Raw genomic sequence first — 21,445 nt, 5'->3', positions numbered from 1 at the left:
GCTTTTTCTGCACCTGCTCTGCTAGCTGCATTTTGAAACCAAATGCCGGAAGAGGCAGCCTCTTGCCTCTCTCGCTGAACGATGCTTGCAAACCGGCTCCTGGTGTTCACGATTATTACTCTTTTATCCCCACTATCTTTGCAATGTTTTTAAAGATTTTTTCCCTAAATTTTTAAAAGCACTGTACCTGTTGGGCCAAACCCAGAATACCAGAATACAAGCCAGAGGACCTCCATTCTCAAGAGAGGTTCATATTTATGCTACTCCAGTGACGGACCGACATTCTTGGGACCCTGAAGCTTGAACTGTTACGGGGGCCCCTTCTCAACCAGCAACAAACGGGCAACATCCAACGAGGTCCAAAGGCCCTTGCTGCCCTTGCATGCTGCTATGAATAGATCCTGGTGAGCTTGATCAGCCCAGACAGCTGGGGGTTCAGCTGCTGCAAGCTCCCTAGAAAATTTTGAAATTTGACCAATTACAGGGACATTTTGAGGCCCTATGAAACAGGTATTAGAGCATATTTTTTTAAATATATCTCCATTAGTTTTTATTCCCACTTAGACTAATAACAGATTACTCAAGCGTTTACATCCGATACATGTAAATACTATACATTTCAGTCCATCTCTTCTATACAATCATAATTATATACTCCTTTCACTGCTATCCTCCTGTTATTACTCTAGGTCTACTTTATTTAGTTCTAAGACTCTTTTTCATTCTCATTCTATCAGTTTGTGTCCTGCTAAGACATACTTGAGTTCTTATTTTGTGTTTTCGTTCCATCCATCTATAGAGCGGAATCCATCTTCCTTTCCAGTTATGTCTGTTTTATTTTTCCCTTTTATTTGTTCTGTTAGTCTATCCAGTTCTGTCAATATATTTTATTAATATTAATTCCAGCTTAATCTAGGACCTAGAGCATATTTTAAGGTCAATAGTAAGTACTTCAACTCATAGGCTTATGAGTCTGTCACTAAAATAGCCTTATTTTAATAACACTTTTAAAAACTCCATCAATTTTGTTGCAAAATTCAGTTATTTTTTTTTAAAGTTGCTTCAGAGCCCCTCCAGGATTAGCTTCATTAGTTTCATAGTAGATCCACCCCTGTGCGGATCATTTTGCAAAGTTGTTCTGCCCCAGTTTTTCTTAATGAGGAGAACAGTAATAGGGTAACTTGTTGTGCTCTCATTTTTTGTCACTTAATAACAACAACATTCGATTTATATACCGCCCTTCAGGACAACTTAATGCCACTCAGAGCGGTTTACAAAGTATGTCATTATTATCCCCACAACAAAACACCCTGTGAGGTGAGTGGGGCTGAGAGAGCTCTGAGAGAGCTGTGACTGACCCAAGGTCACCCAGCTGGCTTCAAGCGGAGGAGTGAGGGCCAAGCTACCCATGACGAATGACACTTGAATGGCAAGTGTATTTCTCCCTGTTCACTTGCCCTCCACTCAATCCACTTGCCACGCAAGTGTCTTTTGTCATCTGTAGCTTGGCCCTGAGGAATCAAGCCCGGTTCTCCAGATTAGAGTCCCACACTCTTAACCACTACACCAAACTGGCTCTCATTCTAATTCTAATTCTAATAAACCCCTCTGAGTGGGCATTAAGTTGTCCTGAAGGGCAGTATATACATCAAATGTTGTTGTTGTTGTTGTTGTTGTTGTTGTTGTTGTTAGAGTAAGGAATTTTCCAGTTAGATAGCTGGCTGAGCCATTAGGACAGATTTCACAGATTGAGAAGACTATTAAGAATGTTATTTAGTGAGAGTGGAAGGGAAAGCTATGCTAAAAGTGAGCTGAATCCATAAATGTGCTTTTCCGTGTCTTTCCAGCAGCCCCATGTTCCAGACTTTGGCTGCTCCCTTACACGCAAAAGTATGAGGAAGCCTCTTTTTGGACAAAGCCTTTTCTTTCCGAGTCACACTTAAAATGGTTTGTTCTGCTTCATGGTATCTTGACGTTCACTGTAGGATTTTCTTCCTACAGTAAACCTATTTGTTACACCTTCCACTTTCCGGCTAATATAGCGATTCCCTGCTCCTTCTCAAGCCTCACAGCACTGCGAAATTTCTTCCTGGCTAGTCAGAGAAAACGTTGACCTGTTACAAAAAAAAGGGTCTAAGGGTATTAAGGGGGCAGAAGTGGGTCTAGATGAGAGATGCTTGGATAAGTAAAATTAATTCTTGTGTGTTTTTGTTTTCGCCTTCATTCTGAGACTTCTGGCTCTGTTCCCACATCCCCCACCCCCCATAGTATTGATTTAGACTTCAGGGTGGGTTTGTAACATATTCGTTCTCTCAATAAAATAGATGCCTCTCTGGATTTTCCCAGTCATCCAGTGTTTGTAGCTGTTTGGAAAAACAAAACTTAAGGATTCAGTTTCTGTAAGGGAAGGAGGAGTTGAGAAGTTGGCCGGTGACCTTTGCTAGAGATAGAAGGAGCTCCTTGAGGTTAGGGTCAGGGGTTTTTTTTCTGGGAAAAGAGGTGGCGGAACTCTCAAGAGGGAAACGAGGAAGAAACACATGGGATTCTTTGAAATAATACTATTTTTACACACTATTGCCGAGTGTTTTCAAGAGGTGCTGGAACTCCGTTCCACCACGTTCCCGCTGAAAAAAAGCCCTGGTTAGGGTTATGGAAAGCTGAGGGCTGGGAGCCAAGAGGAAGAGGTCTGAAGGAAGGAGGCAGAGTAAGCAGGCACTGGATCAGATTCAGGGGTACAAGGGTGCAAGAGGGGCAGAGAGGACAGTCTAAGGAAAAGCCGGGCTTGTGGACGTTAGGAGAACTTCACCCAAGCTAAGAAGCAGGAGGTTGGGATGTTGCAGAAGTGGGGAGTCTGGTTGGAGCATCAGAATAATGGAAGGAAGCGTAGCAACATTGGGCATGTACTGAAAAGCAGGCAGATGAGGGGGGGGGGAAAGGGGGTGATGGAGATGTGTAGCTGAAGAAAGCAGAGGTAAAAAAAAGAGGCCAAAACTTCCCAATGGGGGCAGGACGGTCTTGCCTGTTGTTGACAGAAAGGAAGAGGTCAAACCAAGGGAGCTTTGGAACCTAGTGGGCAGTAGCAAAAGGAGAAATTGGGGCACCAAAGTGTGGCTATAAGCAAATACAGGCACAGTCGCAGGGGCAGGATGAATAACTTCTTTCTGATTTTGGTTCTGCCCTTGCTTTGCAAATGGGAGAATTAACTGTGTTGCAACGTTTTGGAAATATAAGGTCTGATGAGGAAAGTTGGCAACCTCTAATTAGCTGTCTAAATTTAGTAGTAGAGAAATGCATAAAATAGTGTGGCCGTTAGTTAGAAGTGAATGTATGTCAGCTGATTTTTCAAACGGAATATTGTTCTGTATAATTGAAATTTATGCAACAATGGATTATGTCTGATTTTCAAAAAATAAGAAGGGGAAATTTAAAAAAAAACAAATGCTGTCATTGCAACGTTATAGATCATGAGCAGAGTGACAGTAAGCAGGTGCATTTTTTTCTAGACTGTAGGTAGAGGGTGAAGAGTTTCAATCTGGTACTGGCTGATTGGAGGTAGGAACAGAGTTGGCATTGAAGTTCATTGCAGAGTCTGGCCACGTTATTGGTAAGGGACTGTCTGTCACCGGTTGTTTTCGTTTCCCCAGGATTCCAGACATCTCCATTTGCAAAATAAGTTGCAGGCTGTTTGGTTTCTGTTCTTCGGCGCCTTTTCTGGGACTGCGGGAAAGTGCAATCCTAGACAAAGCGCTGAAAAATCAGAAACCAAACGGCCTGCAACCTTTTTGCAAACGGAGATGCCTGGATTCCTGGGGGAAAGTTGCCAGCTTTCCCTGAATGGGCCGTCCCTATAAGGACGTGCGGAAACGGCCTTATTTTCAGAACAACCCTGTGGGCAATAGGCTGCGTCAAGAGAGAAAGCAACTGGCCTTAAGGTCACCCAGTGACCTTCACTGCAGAGTGGGAATTTGAACCCGGCTCTTCCAAGTTCTGGTGCAAGAGCCACTACATCACCCTGACTTTCACTACCAACTCTCAAGTTGTTCCATACATTTTAATCTGTAATTGATCCATTAATGTATTGTGTGTGAAGCTGCTTTGGTGCAAATCAGTTTCGTAGTGTATATAGGGGAAAGTGAGCACACAGCAAGGGTGAAGTCTTCACTTATGAAAAAGTGAAATGATAGCAAGGCTCATGTCTCTGCTCTGGAAGTTGCTTCCTTCTGGCACCCGTATCTTATGGTGCCCCTGCCTCTTCCCTCCAGGTGAATTTTCTTTTAAAAGGTACAGCTGCTGAGACACAGTCCTTCCCACTTGTCTTTTTCTGCCTTCTGACAATCGAGGGAATGCCCTAAATGTGCATTTTTAATATTTGTGGGGTTTGCATTTCTCTCTTGAGGGCAGTTGCTTATTAACTTAATTGTGGCACTGGTGCCCATGATTCTTATGCTAGAATTGCTCTTATTAATAGCAAAGTTTATGGTCCTAGGACAGAGAAATGAAGCCGCGCAGATGAAAAGTAGGGGGTTCTGAAAGCACAGGGAATGCCCTAGGTATGCAAAAAGAAGATCCTAGTTTGTACAATTTTTTTAAAAAGACACAGGCACATGATTTCTCTTTCTCTCTCGAAAAGAAAGCCTGGTGAAAACTGGCTCATTCTTCTCTACAGAGGTGCAAGATATTGAAGACAGTCAAACATCCATTAAGGAGGGGGATGGGAAAGGGGACTTGGCTTCGGTCCCCTCTAGATGTTTATAATCTCCTGGTGGAGAAGATTAAGGTCAGGAGGTACATGGCAGGAGATGAGCATCCTCCAACCTCCACTGGTCTGGGATTCTTTTAAGCTTTTAAGGGCTGTGAGTGTGTAGCTAAAAAGCCCTGGTGGGAGAGTGGGGGAGGAATTAATTAGGATTGGAGGAAAACCATTAAGGACTCTGTAGAGCTGCAAAGAGGACGGGACGTCTAATATTGTGTAGGTTCCTGGTAGGGGAGTGAAATTAGGAACATGGGATTCCTACTAGGGAAGTGCACATCCCACAACACCAAATTGCCCCATCTCTAATTGGTTGAGATCTTAGAGTCTCTCTACATGAGACACCTCGATACGTCAAGTGTAGGGATACGCAATGTTAGCCGGGAAGCGTAGTTTAAAAAGACAGAGAGACTCCTAAGAGAGTTTGTTAATTTCATCTTCACCTCCCCAAAGGCTCTGTCAGTTTCACCTCTCCAGTCCAAAACTGTGGAATGGCAACCAGAGGGCAGCGAGGCATGGAAATGGGCTGGAGCTGCCTTCCAGAGCTGGGCTTGGACCTGGAGAGGTTACAATGGGCTGAAGTTTCCCTTCTGGCATTTCACAGCCCCTTCACACAGCTCCAGTATATACCAAAGCCTTTGCTCTGCCACCAGCTCTGTCTTTTTAAACTACCCTTCCTGGCTAACATTGCATCTCTTGACACGTGTTCTTCACATGTCAGATGTCTCGTCTAGAGAGACTCTTATATAAGCAATGGCCTGTGCTCTATCACAACATGGTTGAAGTTCAGGGCCCGGTAAGTAGGGTGCTATTATGCTCACCACAAAGCTTAGCAATATTGTGCTGTATGAGAACCAGTGTGGTGTAGTGGTTAGAGTGTTGGAGTATGATACGGGAGACCCAAGTTCAAGTCCCCACGCTGTCACGGAAGCTGCTTTGGATCCCTGTTGGGGAGAAAGTCAAGGTATAAATGACATAAATAAAATAAATACTGTTGCACTATGCAGTACGGGTTTTTTCTCATCTTTATCCCTTCTCCTGCCATTCGGTGCATCTTCCAAAATTGTTCTGTACGTGTTGTTCAAATTGACTTGAATCGTTTATGGATGCCTGGCGGCAGCCTGGTGTTTATGTTGACTCCTGGCTGAAAGCGAGACAATCTTTGCCCCAGCATTCTTGGCCATGCCCTCTGAGAGGGGTTGGGTTCTGTTGTCTGTAGGGCATAGATGAGAATGCTTTTGTAACTCCACTGCTAGGGCAGGCTTGGTCTCTGGCAACTAGCTGGTAATGAGGGCCTCTGAGAGCGAAGCCTTCTTGCTGGCTACAAGACTGGTCAGCCAGCAGTGAGGACTCCATCAGCCAAGATGCTGGGAAGCGCCGCAACATGCCCGAGAGCTTCCACCAAATAAAGATACTCTGTTCCCCTGCATCAAGATAACATCTGTAAAAGATTGAAAGTTCCTTCCCTCCTCTGAGTAATTCAGCTCCAGTGAACGAGTAATTTTGCTTTATTCCCCCTAAAAGGAATGTACTGTGTTTAGATCTTGTGGTTCAGAATACATGCATCTTACTGCAAATCTTTTATGCAATTATCTGTTTCATCTCAGGTTTTTTTGAAGTTACTTTTAGCCTTCTCTACATTGGTAAAAGAACCACGATTAAGATCCTGTATTCTGGTGCAAGGGTCAGGAAAGATCAGGGTGTAAGTGGTGAGGAGGCAGCTGTGCCCCAAGGACGGCAGCCTAACAGCAGAGATAATTTATTTTTCTTCTGTGTTGATGTAATCAGTCTGAAAATAGTTTACAATGCCATAATTGTGCAATTAAAATTCTAGCTGTATAATTGGAACGACTATATTAAAGTCCTCGTTTGTATGCAGCGAGGCAGGATCACTAGCCGTCCGTCCCGTTTCCTCCAGTGTCCCACTGGAAATCTATTCATAATACCGGCTGGCATTTTAAAATTTCCCCTTCATTTTCTAATTCCTAATCAGTAATTGCCCAAGCGATGTTTTGCATCAGAGTGAAAAGACTGAGCGTTAGCGAAGTTGGTAGAATGCTAGGTTTAAAATCTGAAGGCTGTGTGTTTGATCCTGGCACAGGCTTTGACTTTTTACTCCAAGGCAGCGTTGGCTTGGGTCAGACAAGGAGGACGGCTAACCTCCTCTATAGATTCTTGTATTCCATCTTTCCAGTTAAGGGTGACCTACGTAACAATCATAAAACAGCAGAATACAATAGAGTTAAAACTGAAAAACAATACAGCGCAAAAATCAGAAAGGCATCAAAACCAAGAAAGACTTGGGGGACAGGGTGTTGAGCTAGATGGATCTTTGGCCCTTATCCACCTGAGCAATTCTTACAGGTTAGTTTTCTTATGGGTTAGTCTTGTTCTTGAATTAAATGCAGAGAACATAGAATCTTTTCAGTGAAGTTAGACTTCCCTCTCTCTTCCCAAGACAGTGAGTGGATTTTAATTCTTTTGCATCTTAACCTTATCAATGACTGAATGAACCAGGCTAGGCTGAGGTTTCTTTCACCCGCCAAGATCACTTTTCTAAATTTCATGCATCTCCAAGGTAACATCACAGCCACCCACTTTGTGATCCTTCGCAACAGAGGATTTTCGCTCGCTCTCCCTCCCTCCTCTCACACTTTAATTTGGGAGAGGTCATGCCGCCAAGAAGAGAAGCTCGATCTTTCATACTGAGTAATAACTCAGGAACGTGAGAGCGTTCGCTTGCTTGAAATTAAAACTTGACTAGGATGACTCAAGACTGGAGGTTTTTTTTAATATTAAAAAGCTGTTCCTTGCATCATAGACCACAATATCAGTATTCCAAAGATCAGATACAGGCATGCTAGAGAGTTAACAGTGTTCTTCATTGATTGCAAGAACTACATATAGGAGGCTGATGGGACCCAAAATAGCAACCTGCTTCCAGGCGAAACAGAGACGTCAACCTGGAACTCTCGTATCCGAATCCGACATCTGCCACTGCCACGATGCTGCGCCTCTCAAATTTCTATAAACTGAGTTTGTGCCACTGAGGTTACATCACCGTTGCCTTGAGAGCTTCTGGAGGAAAGGCAGCTAATAAATGCTATAAATAAAGAATGGCTATTCTGTGTCATTGATTTCAAACAATCTCTTGAAGTCCAGTAGCACCTTAAAGACCAACAAGATGTCCAGCGTATAAGCTTTTGAGAGTCGAAGTTCCCTTCATCGGAGATCTGTTCTTCTATCTGAAGAAAGGAGCTTGACTCTTGAAAGCTCATACCCTGAAAATCTTGCTGATCTCTAAGATGCTACAGGACTTGGATTTTCCTCCTCTACTGCCGACCCACATGGCTTCCCACCTGAAACAGTCTTGTTTTTAAACAGGGGATACGGCCATTACACTTTTAAAAATCCAAAACACCACCCGTGTGTATAAATTTTATTTGGGCACTGACTCGATTGATTGACAGACGTGATTCAAAATGCTCCAGGATCGAATCTGTTTCCTCCTCCCTTGGGAGGCAGTTCCAGCCGTTGGGAGCTAACATGAGAGAAGGGGAAGAATCGTTTATGGGAGCAAAGGTCTGCGGCACGGGTCAATTGGTACGTGAGAACAGTGAGATGTGAGCCCCTGGAGGGCTTGGGAGGTGAGGAGACTGGGATTGTGCAGGACCCAGGAGGGGATCTGGGAGGGCCAGGTTCGAATTCCCACTGTGCCGTGGAAGCTCGCTGGGTGACGTTGAGCCTGTCACACCTTCTCAATCTAACCTGCTTCGCAGGGGTTTTGTGAGGACAAAATTGAGTAAAAAAGAACGCTGAGTCCCTGTTGGGGAGAAAGGCAGGGTATAAATGAAGTAAATAAAATATAAATAAAGATGTTTGGTACTGTCTGGATTAGAACCTTTCTCCCTGAGGTACTAGTCTCTTAACTGAAGGGATGCAGAAGCACTCAGCGTTCTCTTTCTGTCTGTCTGTCTCTCTCTCTTACACACACACACACACACTCCTTACCAGTTGTACGGTCTATGCCTCAGGATTCCACTGCTACTGGGGGCCAAACTACAAGCGACGCCTGACACTAGGTGGGACACTTGTCAGCTTCCCTCAAGTTTTGATGGGAAATGTAGGCGTCCTGGTCTTGCAGCTTGGCTCTCCGACAGCTGTCCAATGGACTTTTCAACTGTCACTTGTCCAACATTCCACCAAGCTGCCTACATTTCCCATCCAAACTTGAGGGGAGCTGACAAGTGTCCAACCTGTGTCATTCATCACTTGTAGTTTGGCTCTGAGTGTATAGACCAGTCCTGACTTCTCAACTACCTGTTCTTTCTACCTTTAGGGGGAATGAATGTCCATAACATAATAATGTGCTTTAAAAAACATCTTGTGCGCCCACTTCCTCATCTTAAACAGATCCTCTTGTACTGTTTTTGCTGAAGTAACCAATTTTATTGCGGCACAAATGCAGCTAACTGGTTCAAATTGCTTGAATTTCCTCCTTGTTCGGGTTAACCTGTTCACAGGTTTGGCCGTTGCTGAGAAGCTGCGTCTGAAATCGCAGATAGGTGGTGTGAAAGAGATATTCCAAGGCTTATACAGTTTGACCATGGAAAACCTATTCTGTCCTTGTTTTAGCGGCAGCTTTAAAATGGAAGGAAGAGTGTGGCAGAGCTGAGACCAAATAGCAACAAGGAAATCGGTAGAGCTTGAGTTTTCTGCCACCCTTCATTTGACATTTGATAGATCTCAAGGAATAGCAAAAGAAGCTGGAATCAAAACAAATAGGTCACTGAATGGATCAAAGGAGTCTTGAGAAGTAGAAAAACAAACGCCTGCCTGTTCCTCCTCTTTCCGTGTCTGTGATCCAGCCAATAGGCGTGGGGTTCTGGAAATGAATATATTTGCCTGTCTGCTTTGGTCAAAGTTTGGCCACTTTTGTACGCTTCACAAGAACTGGAGAAGAAGGAGGGAATTCAATCACATAGGGCAATTGTTCCACGAGAATTCTGCATTGCAGAATTCTCAGCGTGGCAGAGAAGATTAACGTCTGGAAAGGCTGATACATCCATCGAAAGCACTGTCTATCATGCCAGTGGTGTTAGGAATGTTGCTTGAAAAGTACAGTATAAATATCTAAATAACAGTAACTTCAAAAGCAAAAACACGTTTGCTTCTTTGATGATTTTATCAGGGTTGTTTTGTTTCATTTTAATTACACTCCTCTGGGGTAGAAGAGCAGTTGAGAAACTTAAGTAAATGCAATGACCAGCTGTACTAGTAATACCTTATTTACTCAAATGCAAAACTTGGGTTTTTTTTTCCAGGTATGTCATTTAAAAAGAGGGGTTTGTCTTGAGTGTGCATACAAGTTACAGTTATGTCTAATACTAAATATCTAATACTAAATAAGATATCTTTAAGAGCCATCTTCCTTTTGAGTAAACATAGTATATATGCAAAGGAATGTTCAAATGCACCCATTTTCATTCAACCTGTTTACCTGTTATCAGCCACACTTATTATTTCATTTGTTTATTTAATTCACATATACCCCACGTTTTTCCGCAATGGGGACACAATGTGGCTTGCTTTTTCCCTTCTCCATTTTATCCTTATACCAACCCTGTGAGGTAGGCTAGGCTGAGAGGGTGTCACTGGCCAGAGGTCACCCAGTAAGCTTCCATGGCAGAGTGGGGATTCGAACCTAGGCCTCCCAGATCTTAGCCTGACACTGTAACCGCTACATCACATTAATTCTCTCTTGGGGAACTGACACAGTTAAGCATGGAGTTAAGGTGTCCTGACTTGGACCCAAGGAAAACTCCAGAGACTTTTTGGCAGGAAATTGAACTGCTCGCTATGCCACCTGACGCAAACTGTGAGTCACGTCAAAAGTGAGAAGCCCTGACTTTTTGCATACATTTCTAGCAAAAGTAAAAAGTCTGTCTTATGTATTTTTTCTTTATTACAGTGGAAATAATAGCTCTGTTTTGCACTACGGCCATGCTGGAGCACCAAATGAGAAAACGATTGAAGATGGAGATATGTGGTAAGTGCAAACATTTTGGCTTTATCCTCTCTCATACAAAGCAGTGTGTATTCTCTGTGTGTGTGTCTGTGTGAGTGGTTTTTTGCATTCACTTCTGTATCCAGTGTCTGGGGTCCACAGCCCCACCCCTAGACTTACCTGGAGAAGAGGATGGGAGACAGCTGCCCAAGCAGACCCCCAGGGCCTGGAGCTACCTACACAGGAGGGAGGGAGAGAAGCACCCAAGACTCAGGGTTAGAAGGGGCGGGTGGAGGCCAGCTAGTCCCACTCTCCAGTGGGAGGCTAGGAGGCCAGGCAGGGAGAGTGGGGTCAACCCAGAGGGGGGCAGAGCAGAGGGAAAAGGCAAAGGCAACGGGGACAGCCAGCCAGCAGCTGACCAAGCAGAGACCTTACCAGCCAGGGAGGAGAAGCAGCCACAGCAGCTCAGAGCCATGCCCCAGCCTACAGTCCAGATAGAAGGCAATAACCTGGCCCAGGGGATGCCAGGAGCAAAGCACCTCCAGGTGGAGCTGCCTGATGCACTCTGTTAGAGAAGCTGGGCAGCCAGCCAAGGAGACACAGCTGGGCCTGCCTTCAGCAATCAGCCAGAGAGACTTGACAGCCAGCCAACAAGACAGAGCTGTAGCTGGCCAATGCAGCCAAATTAGCTACCCCAGCTGCAACTGCTTGAGACAGCCCAGGAAAATGCTGGAAGGGAAAAGGGGTGTGTGGCCTGGCAGATGGAGCCTGGGATGAGGGGTAGGATATAAGGAAGGTCCACCCACAAGGGGGGGGGGTTGAGTAGGAGTGATGGAGTGGAGCAGGAGCAGAGTGAGAGAGTAGGAGGAGGTGAGGAGGAAAGTTGATGAAGGAGGAGATGGAGGAGATCAAGGGGGAGTGACTGGAGCAGGTTGAGCAGGCCAGCGAGTGGACTGAGAGGGAGTCTGGGTGAGGTATACCGCCCCTCCTTCCACAGAGTAGGGTCCTGCAGTATCCCTGACACCCCTTTGACGTCAGGGCCGGGCATGCCAGCGCCCTGCCCAGTGGCGACCACAGCAAGCCCTGATATCCAAGAGATCCCAATCCATGATCAAGAAAATCAGAATTCTGAGATGTGTATAAATGACCAAAGAAATTGTGGGGGAATTTGCATGTGTTATGTAGATTCATATAATTTATTGCTATTTTGTATCATTCATTTGTACCATTCATTCAGCGCTTGCCTATAGAAGGGCCATGGCACTGAAACCCCACCATGATCTCCTTGTGAGTTGGAGGAAATTAGCCCACAAAGAGAAGCGGCGAAAGGGGGTAACTGACAGGATCTCCATTAATGGATACCAGAATCATTCCCTTAGAGAGCTCGCTGAAATAACCAGGAGGGTGTTCAACATTAATGGGGCAGCAAAAGCAAACACACAGGAAATCACACACAGCATACACACAGCGCTAGCTAGAAAATAGGGAGGAAAAGGGAGAAAGATTCAGGATCGGGTGATATTTACCAATCTAGGAGATAAGAGGATGTCTGTAGAGCGTAGCGGTTGAGCGACCAGGACGCCAGTGGGAATCGTCAGGGAATTCAAATGTTAACTGGCAAATCCGAAGGCCGTCTGAAGCTTGCTTAGAACGTAAGAACACAAGAAGAGCCCTGCTGGTTCAGACCAGTGGTCCCTCTCGTGCAGCATCCTGTTTCACACGATGGCCAAACAATTGCCCTGGGGGGAGGCAATAAACTGGGCACAGAGATCAAAGCTTCCCCCTCATTTTGCCTCCTAGCACCAGGTTTCAAAGGTTGACTGCCTTTGAATACAGAGCAAGAGTCCAGTATAAGACTAATAAAATTTGTGGTAGGGTATGAGCTTTCGTGAGCCACAGCTCACTTCTTCAGATGACTCACGAAAGCTCATCCCCTACCACATATTTTGTTAGTCTCATAGGTGCTCCGAAACTGGTTTCCTTGCAATAAGATGATTTGTGGGGGAATTAGCTAGCAAGGAGGATGGCGATGCAAGAGGCCGGTAACCGCAGGGATCTGTCCCCAGTTTCTACCACGTCCCTTCCCAAGATAGCAAACGAGGCTGGTTCTTAAGGTCCAACAATAACTTTTATTAAGAACAAAATGACATGCACATACACACAGAATTATGGGGTGAAAATAATTACACACATACACACCGAGCCCTAGGAAGCTTAGAAACTGGGAATAGAGAGAGAGGGAGCAAATATATCTACCTATCCTGAAGAGGGGTCCAGTCCACGGGAGAAGAGAGTAGCTTCGAACGTCAGCATCCTTGGCTAGAAGAGCAAGAGGCTTGGGCAAACCTCAAAGGAACAGCGCTTGTGGATCCGGAAGCATGTACGATGAGAGAGAGGCTTAGGGGAAGTGACCCGAAGGGAGCAGCGCTTGGACTAAGGAAGCGTGCACGATTTGAATGAGGCCAATGTTAATATCAAATACATTTAACAGCAGGGTAGTCGATTTTAGAAACATTCTTTGAGTGAATTTTAGGGGTTTATAATTTTTTTAAAAACGTCTACCCCGCCTTTCAGTCTAGAAAGAATATCACAAGATGGTTTTCAGAAGATAAATATAAACTGGGACTGTGTTGACCAGGGAGGGGAGAGGTACACATTCCCCATTTCTTCCTAGGTCATTCTGTCACATACCCCTGACTGTTCACAATTTGATGGTCAGTAGTCCGGCTGTCTTCTCTTTAAACCTGCCCGGACTGTCGGCCTTTTTGCTACCCAGAGCCTGAGTGGGAGGGAACTGAGTGCAGCATCTGTACCTCTGATAAGCTGCTGCATGGTAGCAACGAGTAGTATTTATATACTAATTTATTTATTTGTATCTCGCTTTTCTTCCCAATGGGGGCCAACAACGGCTTACGATACAAAGAAGAAAAGGCAGTAGAAATAAATAGGGGGGGGGGGCTTACAAATACATTGTTTTTTCTTCTCTCCCCTGCCTGATGTTCCTGCCAGCTCAAGGCTACAACCTGCGCAAGTGACAGCAGCCACAGTCCATTCTATAGACACTGATGGCATTTTAGAAGCGTGTCATCCTTGTGCGGGAGCCATGCTAATCTTCTCTGCATGTTCCAATTTTAGTATATATGCTGCCGAAGTGAGCACCATTTTAGAAGCATTTGTAGTTCTTTCAAGGCCCCAGTCCGGAGTGTGTGGCACTGTGGCCCCAGGAGCTCTTGTTTCTCTCCCTCCTGCACCTTCACAGGTGCTGAAACAGCAATGGGGGGTGGGGGCTGTTACGGCACCTGAAAAGGTGGGGGAAGAAGAGCTCCTGGGGCAGCCATGTTGCATGCATGCTCCAAATCAGGGCCTCGTGGCAATTTAAAAGAAATACAGATGCTTCCAAGACGTTGTCGGCAGCCATGGGATGGACCCGTGGCTGCTGTCACTTGTAATCTGGCCCTCAGGTTAAGAGCCAAAGGACAAGAACTCTGCTGCTCAGGCCGCTGGGCATGCCCAGACCTTAAATACTTCAAGGGCAGGAAAGCAAAGCCCGCAAGATGTTGCTCGCCAGAGAAAGGGCTCTTACCCGTTTCCTTCCCTGCTGGGGGTCTGTTTCCTTCCCCTTATTCTTAGTGAATCTATGATCTCTGTTTCAAAGTTCGGATTCTGAACTCCGCACTGGTGACTCAAGTATGAATTACGTGGTGCCTTCTGTTCAAACGCCCTTTCTGCTCTGAGTTAACAGTTTGGCTGAAGGGAGCGACGAGTTGCCAGCAATAGTTCTTTCTTCTGCAGCCCCTTTAACTCTTACGATGTACATCCACATCGTACCCCCACCATGTGAGTTCCCATTGTTAAAGCCATGAGTAGCAGTGCCAGAAAACGGGTTGGATCCGAGGGATCCATTCCACTAGCAGTGGCACTCTCCAACTCAGGGATCCTTCGCCTGACACAGAGCCACTTTGTGCCAAAGGACACCACCACCGGTAGGCAGGGCTTTTTTTCTAGGAAAAGAGGTGGTGGAACTCAGGACCGCACAATGCCGTCACTTTGGGTCAGCTGGAACAAGGGGGGAGTTTTTTAAAGTTTAAATCGCCCATGGCGAAAATGGTCACATGGCCGGTAGCCCAGCCTCCTGATCTCCAGACAGAGGGGAGTTTAGATTGCCCTCTGTGCCGTGCGGTGCAGAGGGCAATCTAAACTCCCCTCTGTCTGGAGATCAGGGGGCAGGGCCACCGGCCATGTGACCATTTTCAAGAGGTGCCAGAACTCCTTTCCACCGCATTCCTGCTGAAAAAAAGCCCTGCCGGTAGGCAATGGGTTCACACATTCCTGCAACCTGCAAGATTCTAGTCCAGTTGCACTTGAAATACCAACAACGTTTCCAGAGCTTTTGAGAGTCAAGCTTCCTTCATCAGATACCATCTGAAGGCTTTCAGGCTTCACCCTATCCGTGTGAAAGGCTGACGCAGAGAGTGACGTTCAGATGGTCCAGATAAATGTGATGAGTTTATTCAGATGGTTGCATGTAGATAAAGACAGGTCGTACTTTTCTGTGTTACTAGCATCCCTTTTTATCTTGGTTTTGGACGTTAGCTTTCTGGTAACATTAAAATTCCATACATGAGCTTATGGGGATTCAGCAATCAGCTCTGAGAACATTGATGGCAAATTCCTGTGATCGATCAGTTTGCTTCTAACAAGAAATGTATGCATCTCATGTTAACTTAGCCACAGTTCAGAAGTCAAGAAAAGCCTCTTTCCTGACCAGCCTAATTAGTTTCAACTTCTGCATTGGTTTTCTAGAAAATATTTTGGTCCCCCAATAAATCACCGGCTGCTGGAAGTCACAGAATAACCTCCTTTTAACAAGCTCTGTCTCTCCATCTTCAAATTTTGATTGCAGCAGACAAACAGGCCGTGTGGGTTGACCGAAATGTCTAGCTTCCCGTAAGCCTTTCATCAAGCAAAACAAGAATCTTCAAGCGCTGGGTCAGACTCCAAGTCAGGAAGTCATTGCCCTTTAACAAATATTGGATGGCTGGATGGCTATAAGATTATAAAATCCAGATCCTCGCACCTACGTTGGAAACTCCCGCCATGCTGAGAACATGAGAACACAATATTATTTATTTGGAGATTTCTATCTTGGTTTGCAGTCAACAGGTTCTCAAAACGAATTACCAGTGACAAAACAATACCTCCATAGAGTATTGAGACAAATCTACAACCATCCACCAAGCCAGCCAAATCTATATCAGTGGCCATATTATACAGAATTTCCCTACATCAAAGGCTTGCGTAAATAAATGTCTTTAAAGGACATAAATGTCTTTAAATAAATGTCTTTAAAGGATTCATTTTTGCAAAGGCAGTTCAGGGACTGACTTCACCTCTTTCGGTCACATGTCTTTGGGGTCAGATAAGTTCCTGTCTTGTTCTTGCAACTCTCTGGGTACCATACAGCAGTTTGGAGTGATCATGTGGATCTTAAAAAGATTCTATCATCTGGGGAATCACAATAGTAAAAGCCTATTCAGAGGTCATCACCAGACCAGGACAAGAGGGAATAACTACCAGATGTTCTGCCGCCAGTAAAGAGTTTCAGCAGTTTCAACCATCCCAGTTACTGTCCTGGGATCCTAACTTCCCTATGTGTAAGTTACAGACCTAGTTAATAGCTGCTTTGCTTGCATTGCTGATTTGGTGGCCTGGGATAGATCGAATTGCTGTTTCCTAGCAGCAAATGTGAGATTTGTACACATGCAATCATAAAGCTGCAATGAAGAGTCTGCTCAAATGTCCCTTATTAGGGGCTTCTCAGTAAAACTTTTAATGGCTATGGGGGGCCCTCTGTTGGAAAACCCTTGCCACACAATCTCTGTGTCGTTTGATCGGTAGTATTTATCTCTGGCAAATCTGGGAGTGAAAAGGTGCCTGTCCGAGTTACCAGGCTTGCCCCATGAATTAACGTAGGCAAATTAATTGTTGCAGATCTTAAATACGACTTTAGCGTATTTCTGTCTGTCTGATTCCGTACGTATACGCACACGTCCCAAGATAATTAAACGTCTTGCATTAAAATCAGTGAAATTGACGTCATCCTTTGCTCCGCTCCCATAACTAGGTAGCCTAAAGTAATGGTCCTTGCAGTTCTCCAGACCTCTGGGACCTTCCTTTAGCCCCTCTCAGCAGCATGCGGCAGGAAGTCACATGACCTCACAGGCACGTGACAGGAAAAGGTGCCGCCAGAGTTTTTTAACCCTGCCTGTGTTAGCAGTCAGACCCATCCTCTCACTGAAAGGCAGTTTAGAGATATAAAACCATAAATGCCCTCCCTCAAATATCACCTCAAATATCATAAGCGCAAGACAGTGCCTGGCCTGAAATGAAACAAAATGGATGCCGGCCCGGTAAGAGCCTGGGAGAATATTTTAGAAGGGGAGTCAGAGCAGCTGGCTGACTAATGGCCCCCCTCCATGCCCTGGAGAGATGCATAATTTAGGATAATAGGTCTCTCAAGAAACTCTTGACTAACCTTGTCCACGCCCGGCCTCACTTCTCCTTACCCATTTCCCCTAATTAAGCAACACCCAACACCAAACCTGGTAGCTTTTCCCGTCCGGTACTCACAAGGTCATCAAGAACCATTTACCACCATTATCCATCTCAGGAAAACCGATCAAGTTATTTGTGGGGTGAATATATCAGTTTGCCAAAGGGAGCATTTTGCCCTGTGTCTGGAGTCCCTAGCTACCTCTGTGTGTGTGCCATATAGTTGCAAATAGTAAAAAGTCCAGTTGAATCACAGCTTTCTTCGTCAGATGCATCTGATGAAGAGAGCTGTGGTTCTCAAAAGCTTATGCCTCAATAAAGTTGGTTAGTCTTAAAGGTGCTACTGGACTTTTTACTTTTCTGCCGGGAACGGCATCTCTGTGATTTGTACTCGTATCGTGGTGGCTCAGCGAGAGTGCGAGTTCTCCTCTGTTATTCTGCAGTGTGTAACATTTTCCTCCTCACTTTGCAATGTACCCCATAGAATAGTTTGAGCCACCTCACTTTGTTCATCGAGCGTTGTTTAGCATTGCTTGTTTGGGGCTGATTTGGGTTCTTTTGTTTCAGTATTTTCAAAAAACGTACTCAGCAGGGTTTCTCCAGCATACGAGACAGTGCAAGTGATTCCCCCCCCAACCCCAACCCCCAAAAAGGCTGTTTCCTACACATTGCTCTGTATACAATACTTTGAACCTGAAGCCCAGCTCCACTCAGAAAGAGGCAAGGCAGCTGCTTCAGTGGCGGCCCTTGCGCGACGCTCTCTTCCTATTGCTTTTGATAAACACACTCTGGAGGAAATTCAGCATTGAGTGAACTAGCAGAGTTTGACAGGTTTCCTAGCCTCCAGCAGATAATCTCCTTTAAAAAAATAACATTTGTATACACTTACTTTGCAGAATATTAATACTGTTTGGGTTTAGTCTCCCACACACAGCTCGGTAAACACGAACGCTTCCCATACAGAGTTGTTGTTTCCTTTTTAAAGTTTTGACAGCGCTCTTGGAGCGTTGAAATGCTTTGCATTGATCCGTGCCAACTTTTCAGAGGGGAAGAGAGGCGACAGCCTTCGACATCTCTGCTAACTTGATGGAACTGGTGAATCTGTTGTGTGAGGGTTAAGAATCTTTTGTGAGGTGGTGGGGTCTGATCTGCGTGTGAAGCGCAAGCCTGGGAGTTGGGGGTGTGTGGATACCGGGCTCAGTTTCTAGGGGGGCCCAGCACAGCCCATCACCACGATAATGTCCTAGAGCTAAAACACATGAGACAAATTAGATGAGGACGCACAAGTGAAGGGAGATGCAATGTCAGCTAGGAAGCCAAGTTCTAAAAGCAGGGCTCATTTCGAGGGGGAACGCGCAGGAACGCAGTTCTGGCAGTTCCCCAAAGAGGTCACATGTCAGGTGGCCCCGCCCACCTGACTCTCGGCCATTTTGGGCCCGTTTCGGCCTGGATTGGGGCCGAAACGGCCCGGATTGGGCCTCTGATGGGTGGTGGGTCACTCTCCCACTCATCAGCAGCCCGATCCTGACCATTTTGGTCCCTTTTTCGGCCATTTTCAGCTCCCTTTTTGCCATTTTGAGCCCAATTTCGGCCCTGAATGGCCAGGATTGGGTCCAAAACAGCCAGGATAGGTGATGCCAGGGGGTGTGGCATATGCAAATCAGTTATGCCAATGACACACTTCCGGTGATGGCAAGAGGTGTGGCATATGCTAATGAGTTATGCTAATGAGCTCCTCCAGCTCTTTTTCTACAAAATGTCCCTGTCTAAAAGACAGATCGGAAGGCATTGTCAATTTTCCCTTTCTACAGAGCCAGGGAGATCTCAAAATGTTTATTTCCTCTTTGCCTACCAGAAGCGGAGGTGAAACTGACAGAGCCTTTGGGAGCCAAAGAGGAAATAAACAAACCCTCTGAGAAACTATCTTCTTTGCCAGCTCTGTAGAGAGGGGAAATTGACAAAGCCTTCCAATCCGTCTTTCAGAACTCAGCTTCCCAGCTAACATTGCCTCTCCCTTCACTTTCGCATCCTCGCGTAATTTGTCTGGTGTGGTTTAGCTCCTAGATACAACATTTTCAGAAATAAAAAGTGACATTTTTAATCCTCTTTCTTCCCAAGTCGCTCAGAGCAGCATTCATATCTCCATTTCTATGCTTGCAACAATTCTGTGAGTAAGGAGAAGCTGAGAGAGAGTTTCTCTTTCAAGGTCACCCAGCAACTGTTATGGCAAGAGTGGGGATTCAAACCCAGAGCCTCAAAACTGTAACCACTATACCACACTGGTACCACACGAAAACAATATCACGTGAAATGATATATCTGTACTAGAGAGGGGGCCTGTAAATACAAGCTTGCATTGGACACAGAAAAAATGATGCTTTGAGTTACGATACAAAAGAAATGCAGTGGCATTATACGGGTTTCAGGACAGGAAAGGAGGTGAGACTCATTAAGGACAACGTGGCTGGTGAGGTTTGTAAATTATTTCTCACTACGCCAAATTGATAACAGTCGTACAGGTCTAGTTAGGCCAACTGCATGTAGGCCATGATTCCACAAGAACATAAAAATTAAAAATGCAGAATTTAGTCTTGAGCAAAGATGTGAAGGCAGACAAAAAAGGGAAAAATTCAGAAGAGAAGGTGTCTGTTTTTTCTGAGCATTTTTTTTTTCAATTCTTCCATTGGAAAAACTGGAAATTTCAGGGATGACAAAGGCTACCTTGTGGGAGGTTATGGTGCCAGCAGTAGGAACTAAGCCTGGATCCTTCCCCACGTGAGAAACATGGAGCAAATTTTACAGTTCAAAGTGTTGGGTTTTTTAAGACCCTAACAGAGCAATCCTAAGCAGAGGTTACACCAGTCTAAGTCCATTGAAATGAATGGGCTTAGAATGGTGTAACTCTGCTTAGGATTGCACTGTAAATGTCTTGGGGGTCAGGGTACCTGAAGGACCATCTCCTCCCAGTTACGATCTGCCTCCCAAGCCCTGCTCCCTGTGCCCCACCTTCAGAGATTAAATGGGTGGCAACCAGAGATAGGGGCTTTTCTGTGATGGCACCAGGCCAAAACACAGCTTTTTACCCAGGCTTTGACTTAGGAATTTTTTCTTGCCTACTTTGTTAATGGTTTGACTCTGTTTTATGGATCGTGTTTATGCAACTTGTGTTTTCATTTTGTTGTTTTTCGTTGTAAGGCACCTCAAGCAGGACTCTGAAGAGACAGCATAGAAATATTCTAAATAAATAATCATTAATAAATTGAAAGAAGAGAGACTCCTGTCATAGAATCATAGAGTTGGAAGGGGCCATACAGACCATCTAGTCCAACCCCCTGCACCGTGCAGGATCAGCCTAAAGCATCTCTGTCAGGGCCTTTTGTTTTCTCCCGAGTGTTCTATTACTACAAGGGACCAGAGATAGCAGTGAGTATAATGTCATGGTCTGAAGCCCCCCTGCAGAGGAGTCTGTTTTCCTCCTTGCCTTTCCTAGTGCTTGATGGGAGTTCACACCACATGGAGGTAGGGTTCCCAGGCCCTATACCCTCCCAGTAGGAGGGAGGGATCTGGTACGTACCGGGATGCTCCTTTTCACATGTGTGTGCGTGCATGCTCCCAGCACCCAAATGATGACGTCATTTCTGGAAGTGACATCGTCACGTCAGCTGTGGGAGTGCTCCTGCACTCTGTGCAGGGGTGATCTTGAGAATCGGCCCCAAACAAAGTGTGGTAGCACTCCTGCAGCTGGAGAGACATCACTTCTGGATAGGCGCATCGCCCATGGTCCCGGTGTGCTTCCAGTGGTGGGCGATCTCTGTGCAGGTCTCCAGCAACTGGTGGGCAAGCAGATAAATCACTGGGAGTGATAATAACCCACCCCCCCTCTTTTGCGTAGTGCATTCTTACACCAAGTCCTGTTGGGGATGGTGACCATTTCAACAAGGCAAGGTTGTCAAGTGAGAGAGGATGTATTCTGTGGCCATGAGTGCTTGAGTTCCTCCCTCTCTGTGCCCCAAACTCTGCCCGTTTTTCCTGTCCGTGGCCTGTAGACATTAAGGTTTTACCAGAAGCTCAGCAGAACTAGTCCTCCGGTATAGATTTCCTAGGCTGGCATTTTCTCTACTGGGGCAGGAGTTTTT

The 21,445-nt window shown here is 45.5% G+C and overlaps 1 protein-coding gene and 1 non-coding gene across 2 annotated transcripts in view; one reads left to right on the top strand and one right to left on the bottom strand.

Moving 5' to 3' along the window:
- The window catches only part of PEPD (peptidase D), a 223,321-nt gene that overhangs the window by 161,946 nt on the left and 39,930 nt on the right, over positions 1-21,445 (top strand). Inside the window, exon 11 of the mRNA XM_055000754.1 lies at positions 10,722-10,799. Coding sequence (XP_054856729.1) covers positions 10,722-10,799 — 78 coding nt within the window. The remainder of the gene's footprint in view (positions 1-10,721; positions 10,800-21,445) is intronic.
- LOC129344351 (U6 spliceosomal RNA) lies at positions 13,813-13,916 on the bottom strand. The gene has a single exon (XR_008598381.1). It is a non-coding gene; the product is annotated as a U6 spliceosomal RNA (small nuclear RNA).

The sequence above is a fragment of the Eublepharis macularius genome, chromosome 16 (genome assembly GCF_028583425.1).
Source record: "Eublepharis macularius isolate TG4126 chromosome 16, MPM_Emac_v1.0, whole genome shotgun sequence".
Classification (NCBI taxonomy): domain Eukaryota; kingdom Metazoa; phylum Chordata; class Lepidosauria; order Squamata; family Eublepharidae; genus Eublepharis; species Eublepharis macularius.
The sequence above is the reverse complement of the archived record's forward strand: the minus strand, read 5'-3'. Positions and strand labels throughout refer to the sequence as shown.